Source organism: Mustelus asterias, chromosome 17 (genome assembly GCF_964213995.1).
Source record: "Mustelus asterias chromosome 17, sMusAst1.hap1.1, whole genome shotgun sequence".
NCBI classification, from domain to species: Eukaryota; Metazoa; Chordata; class Chondrichthyes; order Carcharhiniformes; family Triakidae; genus Mustelus; species Mustelus asterias.
Genome location: NC_135817.1, coordinates 33,696,079 through 33,718,248, shown reverse-complemented (window position 1 = coordinate 33,718,248; position 22,170 = coordinate 33,696,079). Strand labels below are relative to the sequence as shown.

The 22,170-nt window shown below is 41.3% G+C and overlaps 1 protein-coding gene across 13 annotated transcripts in view; it reads right to left on the bottom strand.

The window, feature by feature from the left end:
* Positions 1-22,170, bottom strand: part of LOC144506416 (dystrophin-like) — a 1,861,003-nt gene that overhangs the window by 873,484 nt on the left and 965,349 nt on the right. For all 13 annotated transcript variants that reach the window (XM_078232507.1, XM_078232503.1, XM_078232508.1 and 10 more), the window contains 3 exons: positions 17,610-17,789; positions 8,699-8,827; positions 2,789-2,959 (listed from right to left, as the gene is read on the bottom strand). In XM_078232507.1, the coding sequence (XP_078088633.1) occupies positions 2,789-2,959; positions 8,699-8,827; positions 17,610-17,789 (480 nt within the window). The remainder of the gene's footprint in view (positions 1-2,788; positions 2,960-8,698; positions 8,828-17,609; positions 17,790-22,170) is intronic.

The window sequence follows — 22,170 nt, the reverse complement described above, 5'->3', positions numbered from 1 at the left end:
GGCTTGATGACAGAAGACCAAGGGTGGTTGTAGAGGGTTGTTTTTCAAACTGGAGGCCATTGACCAATGGTGTGCCTCAGGGATCAGTGCTGGGTCCACTGTTATTTGTCATTTATATGAATAATTTGGATGAGAATTTGGGAGGCATAGTTAGTAAGTTTGCAGATGACACCAAGATTGGTGCTTAGTGGACAGTGAAGGTTATCTAGGACTGCAACAGGATCTTGATCAACTAGGCCAATGGGCTGAGGAATGGCAGATGGAGTTTAATTAGATAAATGCGAGGTGATGCATTTTGGTAGATTGAACAGGGCAGGACTTACTCAGTTAATCGTAGGGTGTTGGGGAGAGTTATAGAACAAAGATCTTGGAGTAAAGGTTTATAGCTACTTGAAAATGGAGTCACAGGTGGACAGGGTGATGAAGAAAGCATTTGGCATGCTTGGTTTCATTAATCAGAACATTGAATACAGGAGTTGGGATGTCTTGTTGAAGTTATACAAGACACTTGGAATACTGTGTGCAGTTCTGGTTACCCTATTATAGAAAGGATATGATTAAATTAGAAAGAGTGGCGAAAATATTTACTAGGACGCTACCAGGACTTGATGGTTTGAATTATAAGGAGAGGCTGGATAGAGTGGGACTTTTTTCCCTGGAGCAGAAAAGACTTAGGGGTGATCTTATAGAGTTCTATAAAATAATGAGGGGCATAAATTAGGTAGATAGTCAGCATCTTTTCCCAAAGGTAGGGAAGTCTAAAACTAGAGGGCATAGGTTTAAAGTGAGAGGGGAGAGATATAAAAGGGTCCAGAGGGGCAATTTTTTCACAGAGGATGGTGAGTGTCTGGAATGAGCTGCAGAAGTAGTAGTAGAGGCGGGTACAATTTTGTCTTTTGAAAAGCATTAGACAGTTACATGGGTAAGATTGGTATAGAGGGATATGGGCCAAACATGAACAATTGGGACTAGCGTAATGGTAAAAACTGGGTGGAATGGACATGTTGGGCTGAAGGGCCTGTTTCCATGCTGTAAACCTCTATGGCATTAGTTGCACATATGCTCCCACCTTTACCAACAAGACATCCAGCACAATTTGCAGCAGAAGAGTGTGCATGCACATCAGATGACAATTTGGCCCCCCAATGGCACCAGAACAATGAGCAATATTGAGCCAAATATCAGGCCACCATGGAGGATTCCATCCCCACCACACCCACTACCACCTAAGAAATATATGAACATAAAAATGAGGAGCACAAGTAGACAATTCAGCCTCTTGAACGTGCTGAGGATGTCTGCCCATCTTATGAACTATATAAAACTAAGAGCCTAAAGCACAAACACAGGCCAGTTGGACCAACTGGACGATGTTGGTGTTCATACTCCACTGATCCTTCATTGGCTAGAACCATTAATAACGGATTTTCAACTCACGATTGTTTGTGGAATTCTGTTTTTTACAGAACTGAGTGATTTTTTTCTGTACAATAGTCACCACACTTTAAAGCACTTCATTGTATGTGAAGGGTTTAGTGATGTGTTCAGATACAATACAAGTATGAATCTTTCTTTCAGCTTTCCCTCCCTGTGGCCTATTTTCACTCCTACTCTTTTTCACCTCATTTTCATCACGCATTGTGGCGCTTGGGTCCTCAAATTGATTTCTCAACAAATAATTTCCAATAAATAATGGTGAACATGCGGCAGCAAATACTGTGGCAAATCATAAAGAGTGTATACATTTTTTAAAGACGGTTTATCTTTTAGAAATAAAAACTGTTGTCATTTGAATCAAAATGCCAACTCTTAACAAATTCACACATTGGCTGCATGATAAAAAAATGTTCAGATTTTATTTTGTTTTGTGATTGTTAAGTACATCGAGTGGAAAAAAATGGTTAGTGGCTGAGAATGACAGTTTAAGAAAATATTAGATACAAAACTGAGTGCAAGTACTTATAAATGTTGCAATGACCATGTGGCATTAATGAAAACATACACCTGAGATTGGCAATTGCATTTCTGCACAACAGTGAGAAATAGGGCTGAATATTCAACTCCAATACCAATGAGAATTATGTGAAGAAGTTTCAGCCCTCGTAACCTGAATGTTTATGTCCCAAATGGAAATCCTCAAACACCATGCTAAATTTAAGACGATTCCAGTGAAATAATCACAAGAATTATTTTTGAGCTGCTTGTCCACACCATGCATGGGTTAATGAAATTGCTGAGGATTTGACAAACATTTATCATGCATAGGTTAACAGGAAATATTTCAGCAGTGATGCAATGAATGTGGGCTTATGAGGAGGTGTAATCAAGTACAGGCTAGTCTAAAATTGCTATTTGTGTTTATAGTTAATTTAAAAATATTAGACTATGCGACAATACGGGATGACTAAAGCTCCCAAATTAGACTGCGATATTGTCATATGAATATTTGACTCATCTATTTGAAAATGTCTCCCCTCTGTTTAAGTGGAGGGTGTTTAATATAAATGGATTGATATGGTAAACAGTGAAAGGAATTTCTGATTAACTCATTATGCTAAGTTCCCACAGCATAATTCGGAACACATTTTTACATGGTACAAAATTATCTGCAGTTAAATTTGTCAAGTTTAGCAAATTAGCGAGGGTACGCTCAATAGAGGATTATTTTGTTGTTGCATGAAGATCATTTTAAGAGTCATGTTAAGATTTAGTATTCAAAGAACAATTTCAGACTCAGCTATCTGATATGAAAATGCATTTGATCTGCTCTATGGACAGATCTACCTACCTTCCCAGTTTTTATTCTGTGTGATATGGCATCAAACCTCTGATTGAGCTCTGATAGCTTAGGTTCCACCACCTCCCTGCAGTGATCGCCACGGTTTGTCATCAGCTCCAGGGCCTGGTCACGCATTGCATCCACCTTTAGTCTCATATCATTGAGTTCCGACTTCAGACGCTGCAGCCAATGAGCAAGATATACATAGCTTAAAATTGGGGATAGAAATAAATACACAAAACAGGAACAAGCATTTTAAAGACAGAGAAAGGAGAGAAGATGGAGAGAAAAAGGGAAAAAAATTCTGCATAATATTACTAAGTCGGAGATAGGTTAGATTATTCATATTAACACTTTGTCCAACTTTAGAATAAACATAAGAACATAAGAACATAAAAACTAGGAGCAGGAGTAGGCCATCTGGCTCCTCAAGCCTGCTCCGCCATTCAATAAGACCATGGCTGATCTTTTTGTGGACTCAGCTCACTTACCTGCCCTCTCACCATAACCCTTAATTCCCTTACTGTTCAAAAATGTATCTATCCTTGCCTTAAAAACATTCAATGAGGTAGCCTCAACTGCTTCACATGGCAGGGAATTCCACAGATTCACAACCCTTTGTGTGGAGAAGTTCCTCCTCAACTCAGTCCTAAATCTGCTTCCCCTTATTTTGAGGCTATGCCCCCTAGTTCTAGTTTCACCTGCCAGTGAAAACAACTTCCCTGCTTCTATCTTATCTATTCCCTTCATAATCTTATATGTTTCTATAAGATCTCCCCTCATTCTTCTGAATTCCAATGAGTATAGCCCCAGTCTACTCAGTCTCTCCTCATGAGCCAACCCTCTCAACTCCAGAATCAATCTAGCGAATCTCCTCTGCACCCCCTCCAGTGCCAGTATATCCTTTCTCAAGTAAGGAGACCAAAACTGTGCACAGTACTCCAGGTGTGGCCTCACCAGCACCTTATACAGCTGCAACTTAATCTCGCTGTTTTTAAACTCCATCCCTCTAGCAATGAAGGACAAAATTCCATTTGCCTTCTTAATTACCTGCTGCACCTGCAAACCAACTCCTTGAGATTCCTGCACAAGGACACCCAGGTCCCTCTGCACAGCAGCATGCTGCAATATTTTAGCATTTAAATAATAGTCCATTTTGCTGTTATTCCTACCAAAATGGATGACCTCACATTTACCAACATTGTACTCCATCTGCCAGACCCTCGCCCATTCACTTAGATTATTTATATCCCTTTGCAGACTTTCAGCGTCCTCTGCACACTTTGCTCTTCCACCCATCTTAGTGTCATCTGCGAATTTTGACACACTACACTTGGTTCCCAACTCCAAATCATCTATGTAAATCGTAAACAATTGCGGTCCCAACACTGATCCGAGGCACACCACTAGTCACTGATCACCAACCAGAATAACACCCATTTACCCCCCACTCTTTGCTTTCTGTTATTTAACCAATCCACTATCCATGCTAATACATTACCCATAACACTGTGCACCTTTATCTTATGTAGCAGTCTTTGGTGCAGCACCTTGTCAAATGCCTTCTGGAACTCCAGATACACCACATCCACAGGTTCCCCATTGTCCACTGCACGTTTAATGTTCTCAAAGAATTCCACCAAATTAGTTAAGCATAACCTGCCCTTCATGAACCCATGCTGTATCTTACCAATGGGACAATTTATATCCAGATGTCTCGCTATTTCTTCCTTGATGATAGATTCAAGCATTTTCCCTACTACAAAAGTTAAGCTAACCGGCCTATAGTTACCTGCCTTTTGTCTACCTCCTTTTTTAAACAGTGGCATCACATTTGCTGTTTTCCAATCTGCGGTTGATAAATTAAGGTTGATAAAGAAAGAATGATCCTGCTGTCGTTCAGATTGAGACAAATATCTGTTCAGCAAAATGTCAAAAGAATCATGTTTTACAGCCGATTCTGCACAGCATTCCAGCCAGAGAAATGCAGCAATCATCTGTGTATAAAGTTCTGCTTGTTGGATTCAGCAAAGAACCACCAGCAAATGAGAAAGATTAGAAATAAGGATGACAACACTTGTCATTGGTCAGATCTACTGCAGCCAGTGTGAAACCAGCATAATGGGAGACTGACTCAACAGAACATGTTGCTGAGTTTGCACCAGTAACAGAGATGAATCTGTCATCACCACCTGGCAGAGGCACCCAATTTTCATTCAATTGATTTCAATGGTTCAGGAGATCCATCCAGGAGGTGCAAACAAAAATCAATGCCAAAATTGGGCTTCTGTGATGCTAGCTGCCAGAATGTATTCAGAATATTTTAGCCTTCTCAGCTGCATACAACATTCCACTGAAATTCCAAAGGTTTAAAATAATTTAATAAAGGAAAATTGATGTAAAAACTGCTGCAATATATCTTTTTTAAGCTAGTTTGCTTTTCTTCCTAATGGACATCTTGCCAAGATTTATATTACCTTTATAAATTAGGAAGTTACACATTTTTAAAAAATCAGGGGATGCGGGTATCAAGTCAAGGCCAGCATTTTTTGCCCTTCTATCATTAACCTTGAGAAGGAGATGGTGAGCTTCATTTTTGAACACTGCTGTCCATTTATAGCAGCTTTGATACAACTGTATGTTTTGTTAAGCTATTTCAAAGGAGTTGAGAGTCAACTATATTGTTGTGTGTCTACAATCATATATAGGCACAGATCAGGTAAAGTTGACAGGTTTCCCTTCACTTATGTATTTAGTAACCCAGTGGGATCTTACAACATTCTGGCAGTTTCATGATCACCATTACTGATGTTAACTTTTTATTGCAGATTGACTGAAATAATTGTGCTAGAATTTGGACAAAGAACAATACAGCACAGGAACAGGCCCTTCGGCCTTCCAAGCCTGCGCCGCTCATGTGCCCACTAGACCATTCTTTTGTATCCCTCTATTCCCAGTCTGTTCATGTGGTTACCGAGATAAGTCTTGAACGATCCCAGCGTCTCCGCCTCAATCACCTTGCTTGGCAGTGCATTCCAGGCCCCCACCACCCTCTGTGTAAAATATGTCCCTCTGACATCTGTGTTGAACCTTGCCCCCCTCACCTTGAACCCGTGACCCCTTGTGTTCATCACCTCCGACCTGGGAAAAAGCTTCCCACTGTTCACTCTATCTATGCCCTTCATAATTTTATACAGCTCTAATAGGTCGCCCCTCATCCTCCGTCTTTCCAGGGAGAACAACTCCAGTTTACCCAATCTCTCCTCATAGCTAAGACCCTCCATACCAGGCAACATCCTGGTAAACCTTCTATGTACTCTCTCCAAAGCCTCCACGTCCTTCTGGTAGTGTGGCAACCAGAACTGGACGCAGTATTCCAAATGTGGCCTAACCATCGTTCTATACAGCTGCAACATCATATGCCAACTTTTATATTCTATGCCCCGTCCAATAAAGGCAAGCATGCCATATGCCTTCTTTACCACCCTCTCCACCTGTGCTGCCACCTTTAAGGATCTGTGGACTTGTACACCCAGGTCCCTCTGTGTGTCTATACTCCTGATGGTTCTGCCATTTATTGTATAGCTCCCCCTTACGTTAGATCTACCGAAATGCATCACTTCGCATTTATCTGGATTAAATTCCATCTGCCATTTCTCCGCCCAATGTTCCAGCCTATCTATATGCTGCTGTATTCTCTGATAATGTTCATCACTATCCACAACTCCAGCAATCTTCGTGTCGTCCGCAAACTTACTGATCACACCAGTTACATGTTCCACCAAATCATTTATATATATTACAAACAGCAGAGGTCCCAGTACAGAGCCCTGCGGAACACCACTAGTCACAGTCCTCCAACCGGAAAAAGACCCCTCCACTGCTACCCTCTGTCTTCTATGCTTAAGCCAGTTCTCCACCCATCTAGCTAGCTCACCTTTTATCCCGTGAGATTTAACCTTTTGCACCAGCCTGCCGTGAGGGACCTTGTCAAATGCTTTACTAAAATCCATATAGACGACATCCACGGCCCTTCCCTCGTCAATCGTTTTTGTCACCTCCTCAAAAAACTCAACCAAATTTGTGAGGCATGACCTCCCTCGTACAAAACCATGCTGTCTATTGCTAATGAGATTATTCAGTTCAAAATGCGCATATATCCTATCTCTAAGAATCTTCTCCAACAACTTCCCTACCACGGGCGTCACGCTCACCGGCTTATAATTACCCGGGTTATCCTTGCTACCCTTCTTAAATAACGGGACCACATTTGCTATCCTCCAATCCTCTGGGACCTCACCTGTGTCCAGTGAAGAGACAAAGATTTCTGTTAGAGGCCCAGCAATTGCATCTCTCGCCTCCCTGAGGAGTCTAGGATAGATGCCATCTGGCCCTGGGGATTTGTCTGTCTTAATGTTTCCTAAGAAACCTAACACTTCCTCCCTTGTAATTGAGATTTTTTCTAACGGGTCAACACATCTCTCTGAGACACTACCAGTCAACATGTCCCTCTCCTTTGTGAGCTCATGACTCTCGATCATTAGTCCCGGTCTGAGGATTACTAATCCAATGGCATAACTACTTTTCATATTTGAGCCATCCTTCTTCATTTATTCAACACAACAACTTTTTTCATTCTGAATATCTGATAAAATATTTTGGTGTTTAGTCTATGACAATTTCTCAATTATATTTTCCAAATAAATTAACTATTAATAATGAGTTCATACTTGGAACACAAAACATAAGAAATAGGAGCAGGAGTACACCACACAGCCAATCAAGCTTACTCCACCATTCTCCCGTGGGGAGGTGATGGCCTAGTGGTATCATCACTTGATTATTAATCCAGAAACTCAGCTAATGTTCTGGGGCCCTGGGTTTGAATCCTGCCACAACAGATGGTGGAATTTGAATTCAATAAAAAATATCTGGAATTAAGAATCTACTGGTGATCATGATGAAACTATTGACAATTGTCGTCAAATCCTAAGTGGTTCACTAATGTCCTTTTAGGAAGGATATCTGCCATCCTTACCAGAGCTACAGCAATGTGGTTGACTCTCAACTGCCCTCTGAAATGGCCTAGCAAGCCATTCAGTACAAGGGCAACTATGAATGGGCAATAAATGCTGGCCAGCCAGCGATGCCGAATAAAAAACATATGATCTTGGGCTTCAACTCCATTTTCCCACCCACTCCCTTTGAATCCATGGGAGACCAAAAAACTGTTGATCCCAGCCTTAAATATATTCAATGATGGAACATCCACAACTCTCTGGGTAAAGAATTCCAAAGATCCACAATCCTTGGAGTGATGTAATTTCTCCGTACCTCAGTCCTAAATTATTGGTCCTTTATCCTGAGACTGTGCTCATGTTTTAAACTCCCTGAACCATGGAAACAATCTCTCAGCATTCCGATAGATTTGCTACTGTTTTTGCCTAGGCTAGAATATAAATTGAATAAGCTCCTTAACTGTTTGATGCTAAAGCATGAATCATTCTAGTATCCTTCATGAATGATTAGATCTCAATAATAAGCTTTCATCACCAACTAGCGCAGACATCAGAATGTTACAAAACGCCTTACATGGGATGATACTGGAAAAAAGTATGTTTTGGTTTTTGAGGGAGGAGTGGAAAGCAAACAAATACTTCTCGTTAAATAGTACCATAAAGAACAGTGGGAACATGTTATCAGAACCAATCATTTATAACCTAATGTCACTTCAGTCAGCTTTACATGTTCAGGTGTTGTAAGTAGCATAGTTTAAAATTGAAAGGATGCCAGAGTTAAATCACTGCTCACATTCACAATCAGAAATAGAGTTCCAAAGATGAATGGGGACATATCAATGCCTTGGTTAGAAAAGATAAATAATACAAAATTCAAAATCTTGAAGTTATTGCTTGTTACCTTCAACACCTCCTCCTTCTGTCCAACCTTCTGTTTCTCAGATTCATCTAATAAGATTTCAGCACGATACATCCAAGCTGTGATTTGGGCAACATTCTGGTCAAAGTTTTCCATTTGCTTCTGGTATTCCTATGTTACAATTGAATATGATTAAGTCATTTTTGTATGTTTATAAAAACTGTATATTACTCAATTTTAGTCTATTTTTTCCTTCCCCTCTTTCATTTGCAACTTTTTGGCTCAAATTAGGGGCACATGACCTGCTCACAGATTTCTGTTGATATTCTTGAGTCGGTCATTTAAAGTATACCACAGTGGCCAATATTCATGGGCAGCCATAATATACTGTGACCTAGAGGAACATTCCCTCTTCATTCCATGGTTTCCTGGAATTTTAACCAGTTGTTTGGGGATTGCATTTCGCAATTCCAATTGTTTTTCACTAGTTCCACTGTTTTACGACAACTAAGTAAATCAAATTTCAGCTTCATTTTATTCTAATTATCTGATCTGTGATGTTTACTTATGTTTAGGAGGTCGTATCCGGCAGTTCCATCAATTTTGCAGTGTAAATCACAAATTAGCCATCTCGCTCAATGACTCTAATTTTCTACACAAGCCACTCACAGGTTTGAAGAATTGCCATGTGGGGAATTAGGAGTCTGAATCTGCCTCCATTCCTTGGCATAGAGCACTGATTCTGTGATTTGCCAATTTTATCATGCCATCTTATAATTTACATTTTAAATGGACATCAGCCCTCTTATTAAAATATCACATCCATCATCACAACATTATTTCAGGGCTGCAAAAAATTTTGGTTACAATCCTTGGGATCAATTAGCACAAAGCATTTGGAAATAGAACAGATTCAAGATCAATTATTAAAAAACTCAATCATTTTTAAGTGAGTAAAATAATTAGATAGGCTACATATTTTACAAAGCATGACTGTTAATGAGATACAATGATAATTCCTCCACAGGGAATTTGGCTGTAGGTTATTACACCACACATCAAGGGCTTTACACACAGCGTGCTTCCATTTATCTGGCTTCCAAGACTATGAACAGCTAATGGTCCTAATTGTCGAATATCTTTCTGGCCAATAATTTCTGTCTGTCCAAGTGTTCTGTAAAGATATTTATAGGACTCTACAATCAAGTCAATTGGTGAGTGAAATGGACAATAATCACAGCAATTCCAATTTTTCTTTCAATGACTAATGGACATATTTTCCTCCCAATGTTAATTTGAAAGAAGATGATCAATAAATAGGTGAGGCACCTTGCAGAACGAAGAACAACATGAAGTCTTTTCCCTAACTTAAGCAATTCAAGACAAATCTGTTGAGGATTATTAAGGTCTAAGTGAGAGTCTTTCCTGAGAAAAACATGTAGAATTCCATTGAGTGGGATGTTGAGGATGTTAATGATATTCACATGTCAAGAATATTCGACAGTTAGGAAGGACAAGAAAAAAGGTAAATGAGGTGGTGCTGCATTGATAACAAGGGATGGGATCAATACATTAGTAAGGGAGAATCTCAGATCAGAAAAACAAAACGTGGAAGCTGTTTGGGTAGAGCAATGAAACAGCAAGGGACACAAACATCGGTAAGAGTTAATAAAACTGTGGTGGCAGTGTGGTGTAAGATTTTGAGAATTCTACCAAATTTTATAATCTGTATTATCTATGGATTTTATCCTGTAAGCACAGTTTAAAATTAAGTGGTTTAGTTCTGACTTATTGGGCAATTAACAGTCAAGACGGCTGGGGAAACAGGGAGAGCAGATGTTCGTGAAGAAACAAACTTGTTTTATTGTTTTATGATGGGGCTAATTTGAGTTGAGCTGAAGTTGCCTTAATGGTCAAAATACAATTAGTACAATTAATGTTCTGGGGCCCTGGGTTTGAATCCTGCCACAACAGATGGTGGAATTTGAATTCAATAAAAAATATCTGGAATTAAGAATCTACTGATGATCATGATGAAACTACTGTCAATTGTCGTTAAATCCTAAGTGGTTCACTAATGTCCTTTTAGGAAGGATATCTGCCGTCCTTACCAGAGCTACAGCAATGTGGTTGACTCTCAACTGCCCTCTGAAATGGCCTAGCAAGCCATTCAGTACAAGGGCAACTATGAATGGGCAATAAATGCTGGCCAGCCAGCGATGCCGAATAAAAAACATATGATCTTGGGCTTCAACTCCATTTTCCCACCCACTCCCTTTGATTCCATGGGATTAGTACAATCAAAATACAAATACAATCTGTTTTAAAGTCAGTTTGAAGGTATGGCAAAAACAGTGTGAACTTAGGACGATACTTGATGGATCCGTACCAGAGAGGGGAAGCCTTTATTCTCCGATATTATGATAAGAAATTGTCTTAACTGTTGACTTTACTAGCTTCAGTGTGGGGTTTGGGTTAAGATATAGTGACAAAAGAATGTGACTTTGTTTATGGTTTCTCTGTAGCTGGAAGGAGATGTGCATTTGTTTGTGATGGAATGTAAACTTCTAGAATTTATGACCTATAAAGCAGGGGTTATTACAAAGGTGAGGTGACATGAGGTGAATTGTGTCCTGTAGGCCAATAGGATGGGTGACTCTGGACCATCTCCAAAAAAGGAAGGAGGAATCATAATTCTCATTGGCACAGTGTTACCATAGTATTTAGGGTATGGCTCTTCGAGAAAGTTCAACATCACTCCAAAGACAGAGACAAGAGCGGGACATCATCTGTACTGACAACACCAAAACTTCCTGCAAACTTGAGAAATGAGAAACTTCTATGTTGTCTTCATTGATTGTTGTTGAATATATGTGAAATCTTGCTGAATAAATTCTGCTTGATTCATAAATGCTAGTTATTTGTATCTTGTAGAACTGGCACAACTGAGGACACTAGTGTTAGAAAAATTAAAAATCGTCTCTCAGAGCTTGTTTTAAATGAGAAGAGTTTTATACCTCCAAACTCTAAACCTTACCGTGGGGCATGGAATAATCAGGATATTAGATAAGCATCTAGCATGAGTAATATGCAATCATGGTTGACTTCAATCTGTATATAGACTGGGTAAATCTAATGAGCAGTAATGCTGTGGAGGTTGAGTTTCTGGAGTGTGTTAGGCATAGTTTTCGAGAGCAACAATTGAGGAAACGTCTAGCGAACATGCTATTTTAGATCTAGGATCTAGGAGACATCAGCGAAGGCCGTTTAGTGGGCTCCCCGCTGGGTGCCACGACCTCTGCATGTCTCCGACTCCATGTTTTCTGGAGTCGTCAGCTCCACGCCAGAGCTGATTTAAGTATTAAAATTTCAATTTGAATCCCATTAGTAGGCCCAGGACTGAGGTCTGGGAGGCCAACGATTGGGAGGTCAGCAATGTGGGCTACTGCGCATACGCTGATCTCCGCTCTGACAGATCAGAACATGTGCAGTTGCCCGCTCAGCACTATGCTGCCGTCCTCTTCAGCTGGAATAGACCCCATCCACTGATTTTCAGCGTGAATCTCACTAGGGCACTCTGCAGTGCTCAGCGCATAGGAGATTCATTTTGAAAATCCTTTGGAAAAAAACCCAGCAAGAGTTACCCCAGAACCACACCCAAGATGTTTTTGCATTGGAGGCAGCACACTGAAGGTTCACCCGATTAGTCCCTGAGATGAGGAGGATGTCCTATGATAAGAGGCCGAGTAAATTGAGCCTACATTTTCTGTAGTTTGAAAGAATGAGAAGCAATCTCGTTTCCAATCCACTCCACACCATTGGGTGAAACCTCAGCACCAGCTTATACCATGTCTCCCAGGATATGATAAAAATTCTCTTCTGGGGAAGGGGTGGCCTGTTCAAGAGGGACGGGTTGCACCTGAACTGGAGGGGGCTAATATCCTGGCAGGGAGATTTGTTAGAGCCATTCGGGATGGTTTAAACCAGTTTGGCAGGGGGCTGGGACCCAAAGCAGTAGGGAGACAGAAGAGAAAGTTGAGGACAGCACGGAAGTTAAAGAGGGCACATTAAGTAGTAAAGGCAGTGTCAGTAATCCTAGTACCAGACAGATCAGGCAAAAGCAGAGCAGAGAGCAAGAGAAATCCAGATTAAACTGCATCTATTTCAATGCAAGAGGCCTGACGGGAAAGGCAGATGAACTCTGGGCATGGATGGGTCTATAGGACTGGGATCTTATAGCAATTACTGAAACATGGTTAAGGGAGGGACAGGACTGGCAGCTCAATGTTCTAGGGTACAGATGCTATAGGAAAGATAGAACAGGAAGTTAGAGAGGACTTCCGAACTTGCACTTTTGATTCGGGAAAAAATCAAGGCAGTACTGAGAGGGGAAAAATCCGAGGGTTCAGCCATTGATCTATATGGTAGAACTGAGAAATAAGAAGGGAGAAATCACTTTGATAGGGTTGTACTTCAAGCCCTCAAATAGTCAGTGGGAAATTGAGGAGCAAATATGTAAGGAGATTACAGATAGCTGCGTTCGATAAGATCCCCCATGCAAGGCTTCTAGAAAAAGTGAGAGGGCATGGGATCCAAGGGGCTGCTGCCCTGTGGATCCAAAACTGGCTTCCCCAAAGGAGGCAGAGAGTGTATATAGATGGGTCTTTTTCTAAATGGAGATCGGTCACCAGTGGTGTGCCCCAGGGATCTGTTCTGGGACCCTTGCTGTTTGTCATTTTCATAAATGACCTGGATGAGGAAGTGGAGGGATGGGTTGGTAAGTTTGCCGACGACACGAAGGTTGGTGGGGTTGTGGATAGTCTGGAGGGATGTCAGAAGTTACAGAGGGACATAGATAGGATGCAAGACTGGCCGGACAAGTGGCAGGTGGACTTCAACACAGATAAATGCATAGTGGTCCATTTTGGCAGGTCAAATGGGATGAAGGAGTACAATATAAAGGGAAAGACTCTTAGTACTGTAGAGGATCAGAAGGACCTTGGGGTCCGGTTCCATAGGACTCTAAAATCGGCCCCGCAGGTGGAGGAGGTGGTTAAGAAGGCGTATGGTGTGCTGGCCTTTATCAATCGAGGGATTGAGTTTAGGAGTCCGGGGATAATGATGCAGCTATAAAAGACCCTCGTCAGACCCCACTTGGAGCACTGTGCTCAGTTCTGGTCGCCTCATTGCAGGAAGGATGTGGAAAAGATTGAAAGGGTGCAGAGGCGATTTACAAGGATGTTGCCTGGATTGAGTGGCATGCCTTATGAGGATAGGCTGAGGGAGCTTGGTCTTTTCTCCTTGGAGAGACGTAGGATGAGAGGAGACCTGATAGAGGTATAAAAGATGTTGAGAGGCAGAGATCGGGTGGACTCTCAGAGGCTTTTTCCCAGGGTGGAAATGGCTGCTACGAGAGGACACAGTTTTAAGGTGCTGGGGAGTAGGTACAGGGGAAATGTTCGGGGGAAGTTTTTCACACAGAGGGTGGTGGGCGAGTGGAATCGGCTGCCGTCAGTGGTGGTGGAGGCAAACTCAATAGGGTCTTTTAAGAGACTCCTGGATGAGTACATGGGACTTAATAAGATGGAGGGTTATAGGTAGGCCTAAAAGGTAGGGATATGTTCGGCACAACTTGAGGGGCCGAAGGGCCTGTTTTGTGCTGTAGTTTTCTATGTTTCTATGAAACCTATAAGATTTTGAAGGGGCTTGAAATGGTAGACACAGAACTTTTCCACTGATTAGGGAATCTAAAACACAAGGTGTGGGATTTTCTCCTTGTTCTTCTCCCTGTTCCACCGTACTTCTAGTCAGCCGACATATTTTCCACAGTTCCACTTTTTCTCTTCTAAACATCCACAGAGGGCCAGTTCCCAGCCTAAAGAATGCTAAAACACTAACTGGCCACTAATATGCATGCGGATGTGAAAGACACCAACTGTACACAAGTGGTCATTTCCAAGTTGGCACATGCACGAAGTCCTGAAGGCTGCCGGGAACTGTATTTCCTGGCCCCTGAACTCCTCGTCTCTGACTTGTTAAGCTAAGTTTCGGAGTTCATCACAGCAGGTACAGCAAGTAATTAGGAAAGCTAAAAGAATGTTATTGTTTATTGTGAGTGAAATTGAATACAAGAGTTGGGAGGTTATGCTTCAGTTGTATAGGGCAATGGTGAGACTACATCTAGAGTACTGGTCTTCTTATGTAAGGAAGGATGTAGATGCATTAAAAGCAGTTGAGAAAGTTTACCAGATTAATAATACCTGGAAATGGCGGATTGTCTTACGAGGAGAAGTTGGACAGGCTAGGATTGTATCTGCTGGCGTTTAGAGAATAAGAGGTGACTTGGGTTGAAACATGCAAAATCCTGAGAGGTCTTGACAGGGTGATGTGGAGAGGATGTTTCCTCTTGTTGGAGAATCTAGAATTAGGGGCCACTGTTTCAAAATAAGGGGTCACTCATTAGACAGAGATGACGAGATTATTTTTCTCTCAGATACTGGTGTGTTTTTGAAACGCTATTCCTCAGAATGCAGTGGAAGCAGTGTCTGAACATTTTTAAGGCAGAACTAGATTGATTTTTGATAAGCAAGGGGGTGGAAGGTTATCAGGGGTTAAGGCTGCAGTCTGATCAGCTATGAACTTAATGGCAGAACAGGCTTGAGGAGCCAAGTACCTACCCCTGCTCCTAATTCTTATGTTCAGATGGTGATGTATTAACTTATGACCAGAGGAATAACTTATGAACAGCGAGGGAACAGAAATTCAATGACTTTGCAACAGGTCTGAGAACTATCTTTCAAATGCAGAATATGTGACACTTGAGAAACCTTCGGAGAGGAGATTTTAGTCAAGACTAGAGAACCGAAAATTCTACCGATAACCTATACCAATGGTTTTGAAACTCGTGTGTGTTTGGAACCTTCTATAAATATATTAACACACTCCTGAGTGGACATAGAGAAGATGTTTCCACCAGTAGGAAAAACTAGAACCAGAGGGCACAACCTCAGGCTAAAGGGACGATCCTTTAAAACAGAGAGGAGGAGGAATTTCTTCAGCCAGAGAGTGGTGAATCTGTGGAACTCTTTGCCGCAGAAGGCTGTGGAGGCCAGGTCATTGAGTGTCTTTAAGACAGAGATAGATAGGTTCTTGATTAATAAGGGGATCAGGGGTTATGGGGAAAAGGCAGGAGAATGGGGATGAGAAAAATATCAGCAATGATTGAATGGCGGAGCAGACTTGATGGGCCGAGTGGCCAATTCTGCTCCTATGTCTTATGGTCTGAGGATGGCATACCTTAAGTTTCAAAAGGATATGCATATTTATTTTCTGCTTCATCAATTTGCGCAGGTCAAGATCCATTCCCCATGAACCATTTGGGTCATTAAATTCTGGTTAAACACTGCATGCCATTTAATGAATGCTTTATTAGAAGAAAAGTTAGTTTCACCAGGAATATTATTGGGGATGCCAGCTCATTCTTCAATTGCACTTGGTTTTCCAGGAACTGGTTAAAATAAAGCTCAGCAGGCTCTGAGGGGGTGGTTCTCATGAAATGTCTTCTAACATTAGCACATTTGTATCAAAGTACATCATTTAATTAGTGAAAATGGAGTTTGATGATTAACCTCAGGTTAGGGCTGGTAGACATCAAATTGTAATGTTGGAATGCTACAAACAGGAATTCCAGGAATTGTGGCTACCATTGAGAGAGGTGTCTCAGTTTAAAATCAGGTCAATAAAACAACTGACTTGATGAATCTCCAGTCAAGTTTTATCTGAATAATATAGGGTGATAATTGCTGGTTGCAAGCCTACTTACTGTCCATTGTTGGAATAAATTTAGAATATAGAATATGGGTCATAATCAGGCCTACTAGTTTGTTAATTAAGTTAATCCAAATCAAGTTTTATTGCAGGACATTCTTGCAACTTTGTATGTTGTTTTGGACTCACATTCTGTGTCTTACTGGTGCTCCATAATTATTCAGCCCATTGAGCAACTGTTAATATGTCTAACAATTCTAAAGTCAAACTGTATTAGTTGCTACAAAAACAGAAAATGCTGGAAAATCTAAGCAGGTCTGACAGCACCTGTGGGGAAAAAATAGAGCCAACGTTTCGAGTCTAGATGACCCTTCATCAGAGCTAGTTTTGAAACTTCGTATTAGTTGCTGTAATTTTTCTACTTTAGGTTAGTTAGTGAGGACAATAGAGCTCATTTGTGTCTTGGATGCTACACCAGAGAGAAAGGTCACTACAGGTAAGTAATACAATCCTGAAATCCTATGGGAGGGATAAAACAAGATCCAATCTCCGTACACATATAATAAGCATTAGTTCACAGATTATACATTATAAACATGCACATCCTAGATTCAAACCCCAATCTCAATCTGTAGGAGTCCAATGAAACCCTAGTTAATGTCCATCACCTATATCCAATTAAACACAACTGCACATTACAGAAACCGCCCAATTATCATTTCCACTCATTTCAATGGAAAGGAGATTCTGGCACTTTTAATAACAAGCAGCAAACTGTCACATAATTCACCATCCAGGCATTTAAAGTAAATTATCCCCAATATATTTACAAAATTCTCTACATTGAAATCACTAAGATATTTCTTTATTCAATTTTAATTAAAAACTTCCAAAATATTGAATCAGTCTTTCCAAATAACACCCAAGATTCACATATAGGTAAATCTTCCCTTAATCCTCTCCTGAGCTATCACAACCCCCGCATCCCCACCACTACGGAAAAATATCTGACCTCCAGACCTCCAATTAAGTATATTCCATCATCCGCCAGTGTGAAACACAAAGTGTGGCAAATTAATCTGAATTCCATTCCGTCAATCTGATACTATTCTTTGCTGTTCAGGTGGTCATATATTGCAGAAAAAAAACTACTGCATCTAAGAATAAGATGTTCAAAGTTACTCACCAGTAGAAGGTTGAACCATTCTTCAGCCCGTGATGTGACTGCTATCCAATTACAATTTAATAGGCTAAGTTTGTCATCCACAACACTGTCGCTCTTTCCTAGCATGGTCTTCAGACTCTTGCCTGTCTCAGTAATGCTGTTCAGCAGTAGCCGTCTCTTCTCTATATCTTTTTGTGTGGCCTTTAAGAAAAATATTACATGTCCTTACTGAATATGTATCAAATTAAAAAAGCGTCTTATAGTTACTGAAAGGATGCTGGCCAGAAACAACCATAACGTTACCCAATTCTGATTTTCATGTGAATTTGGCAGCATCCAAACATATTGACATAATTTGCTTTCAACATCATTCATTTGTATTCATTTGACATCAATTGCATTCAAAAGCAATCATTTAACTATTATGACATTAATTGTGCTCAAAAGCAATAATTTAGCTATAATTTAACATTGCAAATAACATAACTAATATCAATGTCATCAATTGCCCCAACTGCATCACTCAAATATTTGCAATTAGCAACAACACTTGGGATACTATAAATAATTTGATTAAAACATACAAGATCCTGAAGGATCTTGACAGAGTGGATGTTGAGAGAATGTCTCCTCTTAGGGGGTGACTGTACAAAAATAAGGGGTCGCCTATTTAAAGGGTTGAGAGTCTTTGGAATTCTCTTCCTGAAAAGGCGGTGGAAGTAAAGTCTTTGAATACTTTTAAGGTAGAGATGGATAGATTCTTGGGATGCAGGGAAGTGCAATTAATGATCAGGTGTAGGCAGGATGAAGATTTGAGGTTAGTTTCAGATCAGTCATGATATTATTAACTAGTGGAAAAAGCTCGAGAGATGACTGGCATACACCTGCTCCTTGTTCATATATTTGCATGATCATAGAGTTTTTGTTCTATAGTTCTGAATTTCCACCGTTTTAAACATCCTAAAATTGAGCAAATTTATAAAAAACAGACAACGCTTTCACATTTGTTAAGCAAGTTTCATGTTTTTCGTTGCAACCTATAACTCATGCATCAGAACCCTGCCGACCCATGACCCAACCCACTGCTTGCAGTGGTTTTCTCCCTCACCACCAGTCAAACACCCCAATCCATGGAGCGGTTTTCATCCACCCTCCCCAGAACAGTTTTCTTGCCCACCACCCCACTGGACCAACTCCCTTCCACATACCGCATTGCCCCCTAAATTTCAGGAGTTCTCTTCCTCTCTCTTTCTTCGCTGCTCCCCCAACCACCTGCCATCCCTTCCCTCCCTTCTGCCTCCCACCTTCCCAGGAGTTTGCCAGTGTTGACAAGGCCAATCTTTATACTGTTTTGCAACGAGCATGGGAGTCACAAAGGCACTTGTGTCAAGCCAAGTGTTCAGCATGATCTGGAGGGAGAAAGGGGAGATGGAGAGTTTGGAGTAGGAGATGGGGGAAGATTATGATTATGGAGACTGGGGGGAGGAAAAAAAGTTTATACCCTGAAACTTAGAAGGTTGTGCGATGGATAGGTGAAAAGTATAGTTGCTGAGACTAAGATGAATTAAGAACTGGTGGAGATCTCATGGGTGCTCTCAAACACATACTGGAGAGTGAAAAGATTTTTTTTTGGTCTTAATGAAAAATGCAGACATTATTTAAGTGATTAATTTTCTTGTATTTTTCAACACAGGTGCTGAGCAAACTGGATAGCTTTCAGCATGCTTGAAGCCTTTGAGCACCTTTTACCATTTGATCTCACTTAGGATGGCACGGTGGTATAGCGGTTCGCACTGTTGCCTCACAGCGCCAGAGACTCGGGTTCGATTCCCGTGTGGGCCACTATCTGTGTGGAGTTTACAAGTTCTCACCGTGTCTGCGTGGGTTTCCTCCAGGTGTCATAGAGTCATAGAAGTTTACAACATGGAAACAGGCCCTTCGGTCCAACTTGTCCATGCCGCCCTTTTTTTTTAAAACCCTAAGCTAATCCCAATTGCCCACATCCCTCTATACCCACCTTACACATGTAACTGTCTAAATGCTTTTTAAAAGACAAAATTGTACCCACCTCTATTACTACCTCTGGCAGCTTGTTCCAGACACTCACCACCCTGTGTGCGAAAAAATTGCCCCTCTGGACACTTTTGTATCTCTCCCCTCTCACCTTAAACCCATGCCCTCTAGTTTTAGACTCCCCTACCTTTGGGAAAAGATATTGACTATCAAGCTGATCTGTGCCCCTCATTATTTTATAGACCTCTATAAGATCACCCCTCAGCCTTCTACGCTCCAGAGAAAAAGTCCCAGTCTATCCAGCCTCTCCTCATAACTCAAACCATCAAGTCCGGTGGCATCCCAGTAAATCTTTCCTGCACTCTTTCTAGTTTAATAATATCCTTTAGGATGACCAGAACTGTACACAGTATTCCAAGTGTGGCCTTACCAATGCCTTGTACAACTTCAGCAAGACGTCCCAACTCCTGTATTCAATGTTCTGACCGATGAAACCAAGCATGCCGAATGCCTTCTTCCCCACTCTGTCCGCCTGTGACTCCACTTTCAAGGAGCTATGAACCTGTACCCCTAGATCTCTTTGTTCTGTAACTCACCCCAGCGCCCTACCATTAACTGAGTAAGTCCTGCCCTGGTTCAATCTACCAAAATGCATCACCTCGCATTTATCTAAATTAAACTCCATCTGCCATTCATCAGCCCACTGGCCCTATTGATTAAGATCCTGTTGCAATCGGAGATAACTTTCTTCACTGTCCACTATGCCACCAATCTTGGTATGATCTGAAAACTTACTAACCATGTCTCCTATATTCTCATCCAAATCATTAATATAAATGACAGTGGACCCAGCACTGATCCCTGAGGCACACTGCTGGTCATAGGCCTCCAGTTTAAAAAACAACCCTCTACAACCACCCTCTGGCTTCTGTCAAGAAGCTAATTTTGTATCACCCTGGGTCCTGTGAGATTTAGCTTTATGCAACAACCTACCATGCAATACTTTGTCAAAGGCCTTGCTAAAGTCCATGTAGACAACATCAACTGCACTGCCCTCATCTACCTTCTTGGTTATCCCTTCAAAAAATTCAATCAAATTTGTGAGAAATGATTTTCCACTCTCAAAGCCATGCTGACTGTCCCTAATCAGTCCTTGTGTCTCTAAATGCCTATAGATCCTGTCTCTCAGAATACCTTCCAACAACTTACCCACCACAGATGTGAGGCTCACTGGCCTGTAGTTCCCAGGTTTTTCCCTGCAGCCCTTTCTAAACAAAGGCACAACATTTGCCATTCTCCAATCTTCAGGCACCTCGCCCGTGACTATCAAATATCTCGGCTAAGGGACCTGCAATTTACTCCCTAGCCTCCCACAATGTCCTGGGATACGCTTCATCAGGTCCCGGGGATTTATCTACCTTGATGCGCTTTAGGACTTCCAGCACCTCTTTCTCTGTAATATGTATACTCCTCAAGACATCACTATTTATTTCCCCAAGTTCCCTAACATCCATGCTTTTCTCAACAGTAAATATGGATGAGAAATATTCATTTAGGATCTCACCCATCCCTTGTGAATCCGCACATAGATGATCTTGTTGATCCTGAAGTGGTTGTACTCTCTCCCTTGTTACTCTTTTGCCCTTTATGTATTTGTAAAAGCTCTTTGGATTCTCCTTTGCCTGATCTGCCAAAACAATCTCGTGTCCTCTTTTTGCCCTCCTAATTTCTCTCTTAACTCTACTCCGACACCCCCTATACTCTTCAAGGGATTCACTTGATCCCAGTTGCCTATGCAAATCATGTGCCTCCTTCTTCTTCTTGACCAGGGCCTCAATATCCCGAGTCATCCAGGGCTCCTTACTTCTGCGAGTCTTGCCCTTCACTCTAAGAGGAAGGGCAAGGTGCTCCGGTTTCCTCTCACATTCCAAAGATGCGTGGGTAAGGTGCATTGGCTATGGTAAATTGCCTCTTACCATCCTGGGATGCGTGGGTTCGAGGGATTAGTGGGGTAAATATGTGGGGTTATGGAGATAGGGCCTGGGTAGGATTGTTGTCAGTGCAGACTCGATGGACCGAATGGCCTCTTTCTGAACTGTAGGGATTCTATGATGTCAAGCATGCCAAAACACTGATTTGCGATCAAACTTATTCCAAATTCAAACATTTGATGTTAAGTGATCGCTGCTACTTTGAGCGCACTGAACGCTCATCATCAAAATTGTCAGGTAGGGCCCTCTCAGCATCCTATGCCAATTTGGAGCAAAGGTTTTCTGTTTGTTCCTACACATACCAAACCATTGGATTATACCACAGGCCAACATTTCAACAAGGCATCATCTCACACTGTTGATTAAAGGGTATAGCATGAATCAAAAGGTGCATGATGGCAACGTGCCCTTTTTTTAAAATTAAGTTCTGTTGATCTTCATCCTTCCAGTCCTCAAGGCACAAACTCCAACTGCGGGTACCCTTCTATTAATTCTTACACGATTATTTTTCACGTTAAAAGAACGAGGAGTGAAAGGTATTTGATTATGTTGGACACTACAGAATCCAAGCATCGATA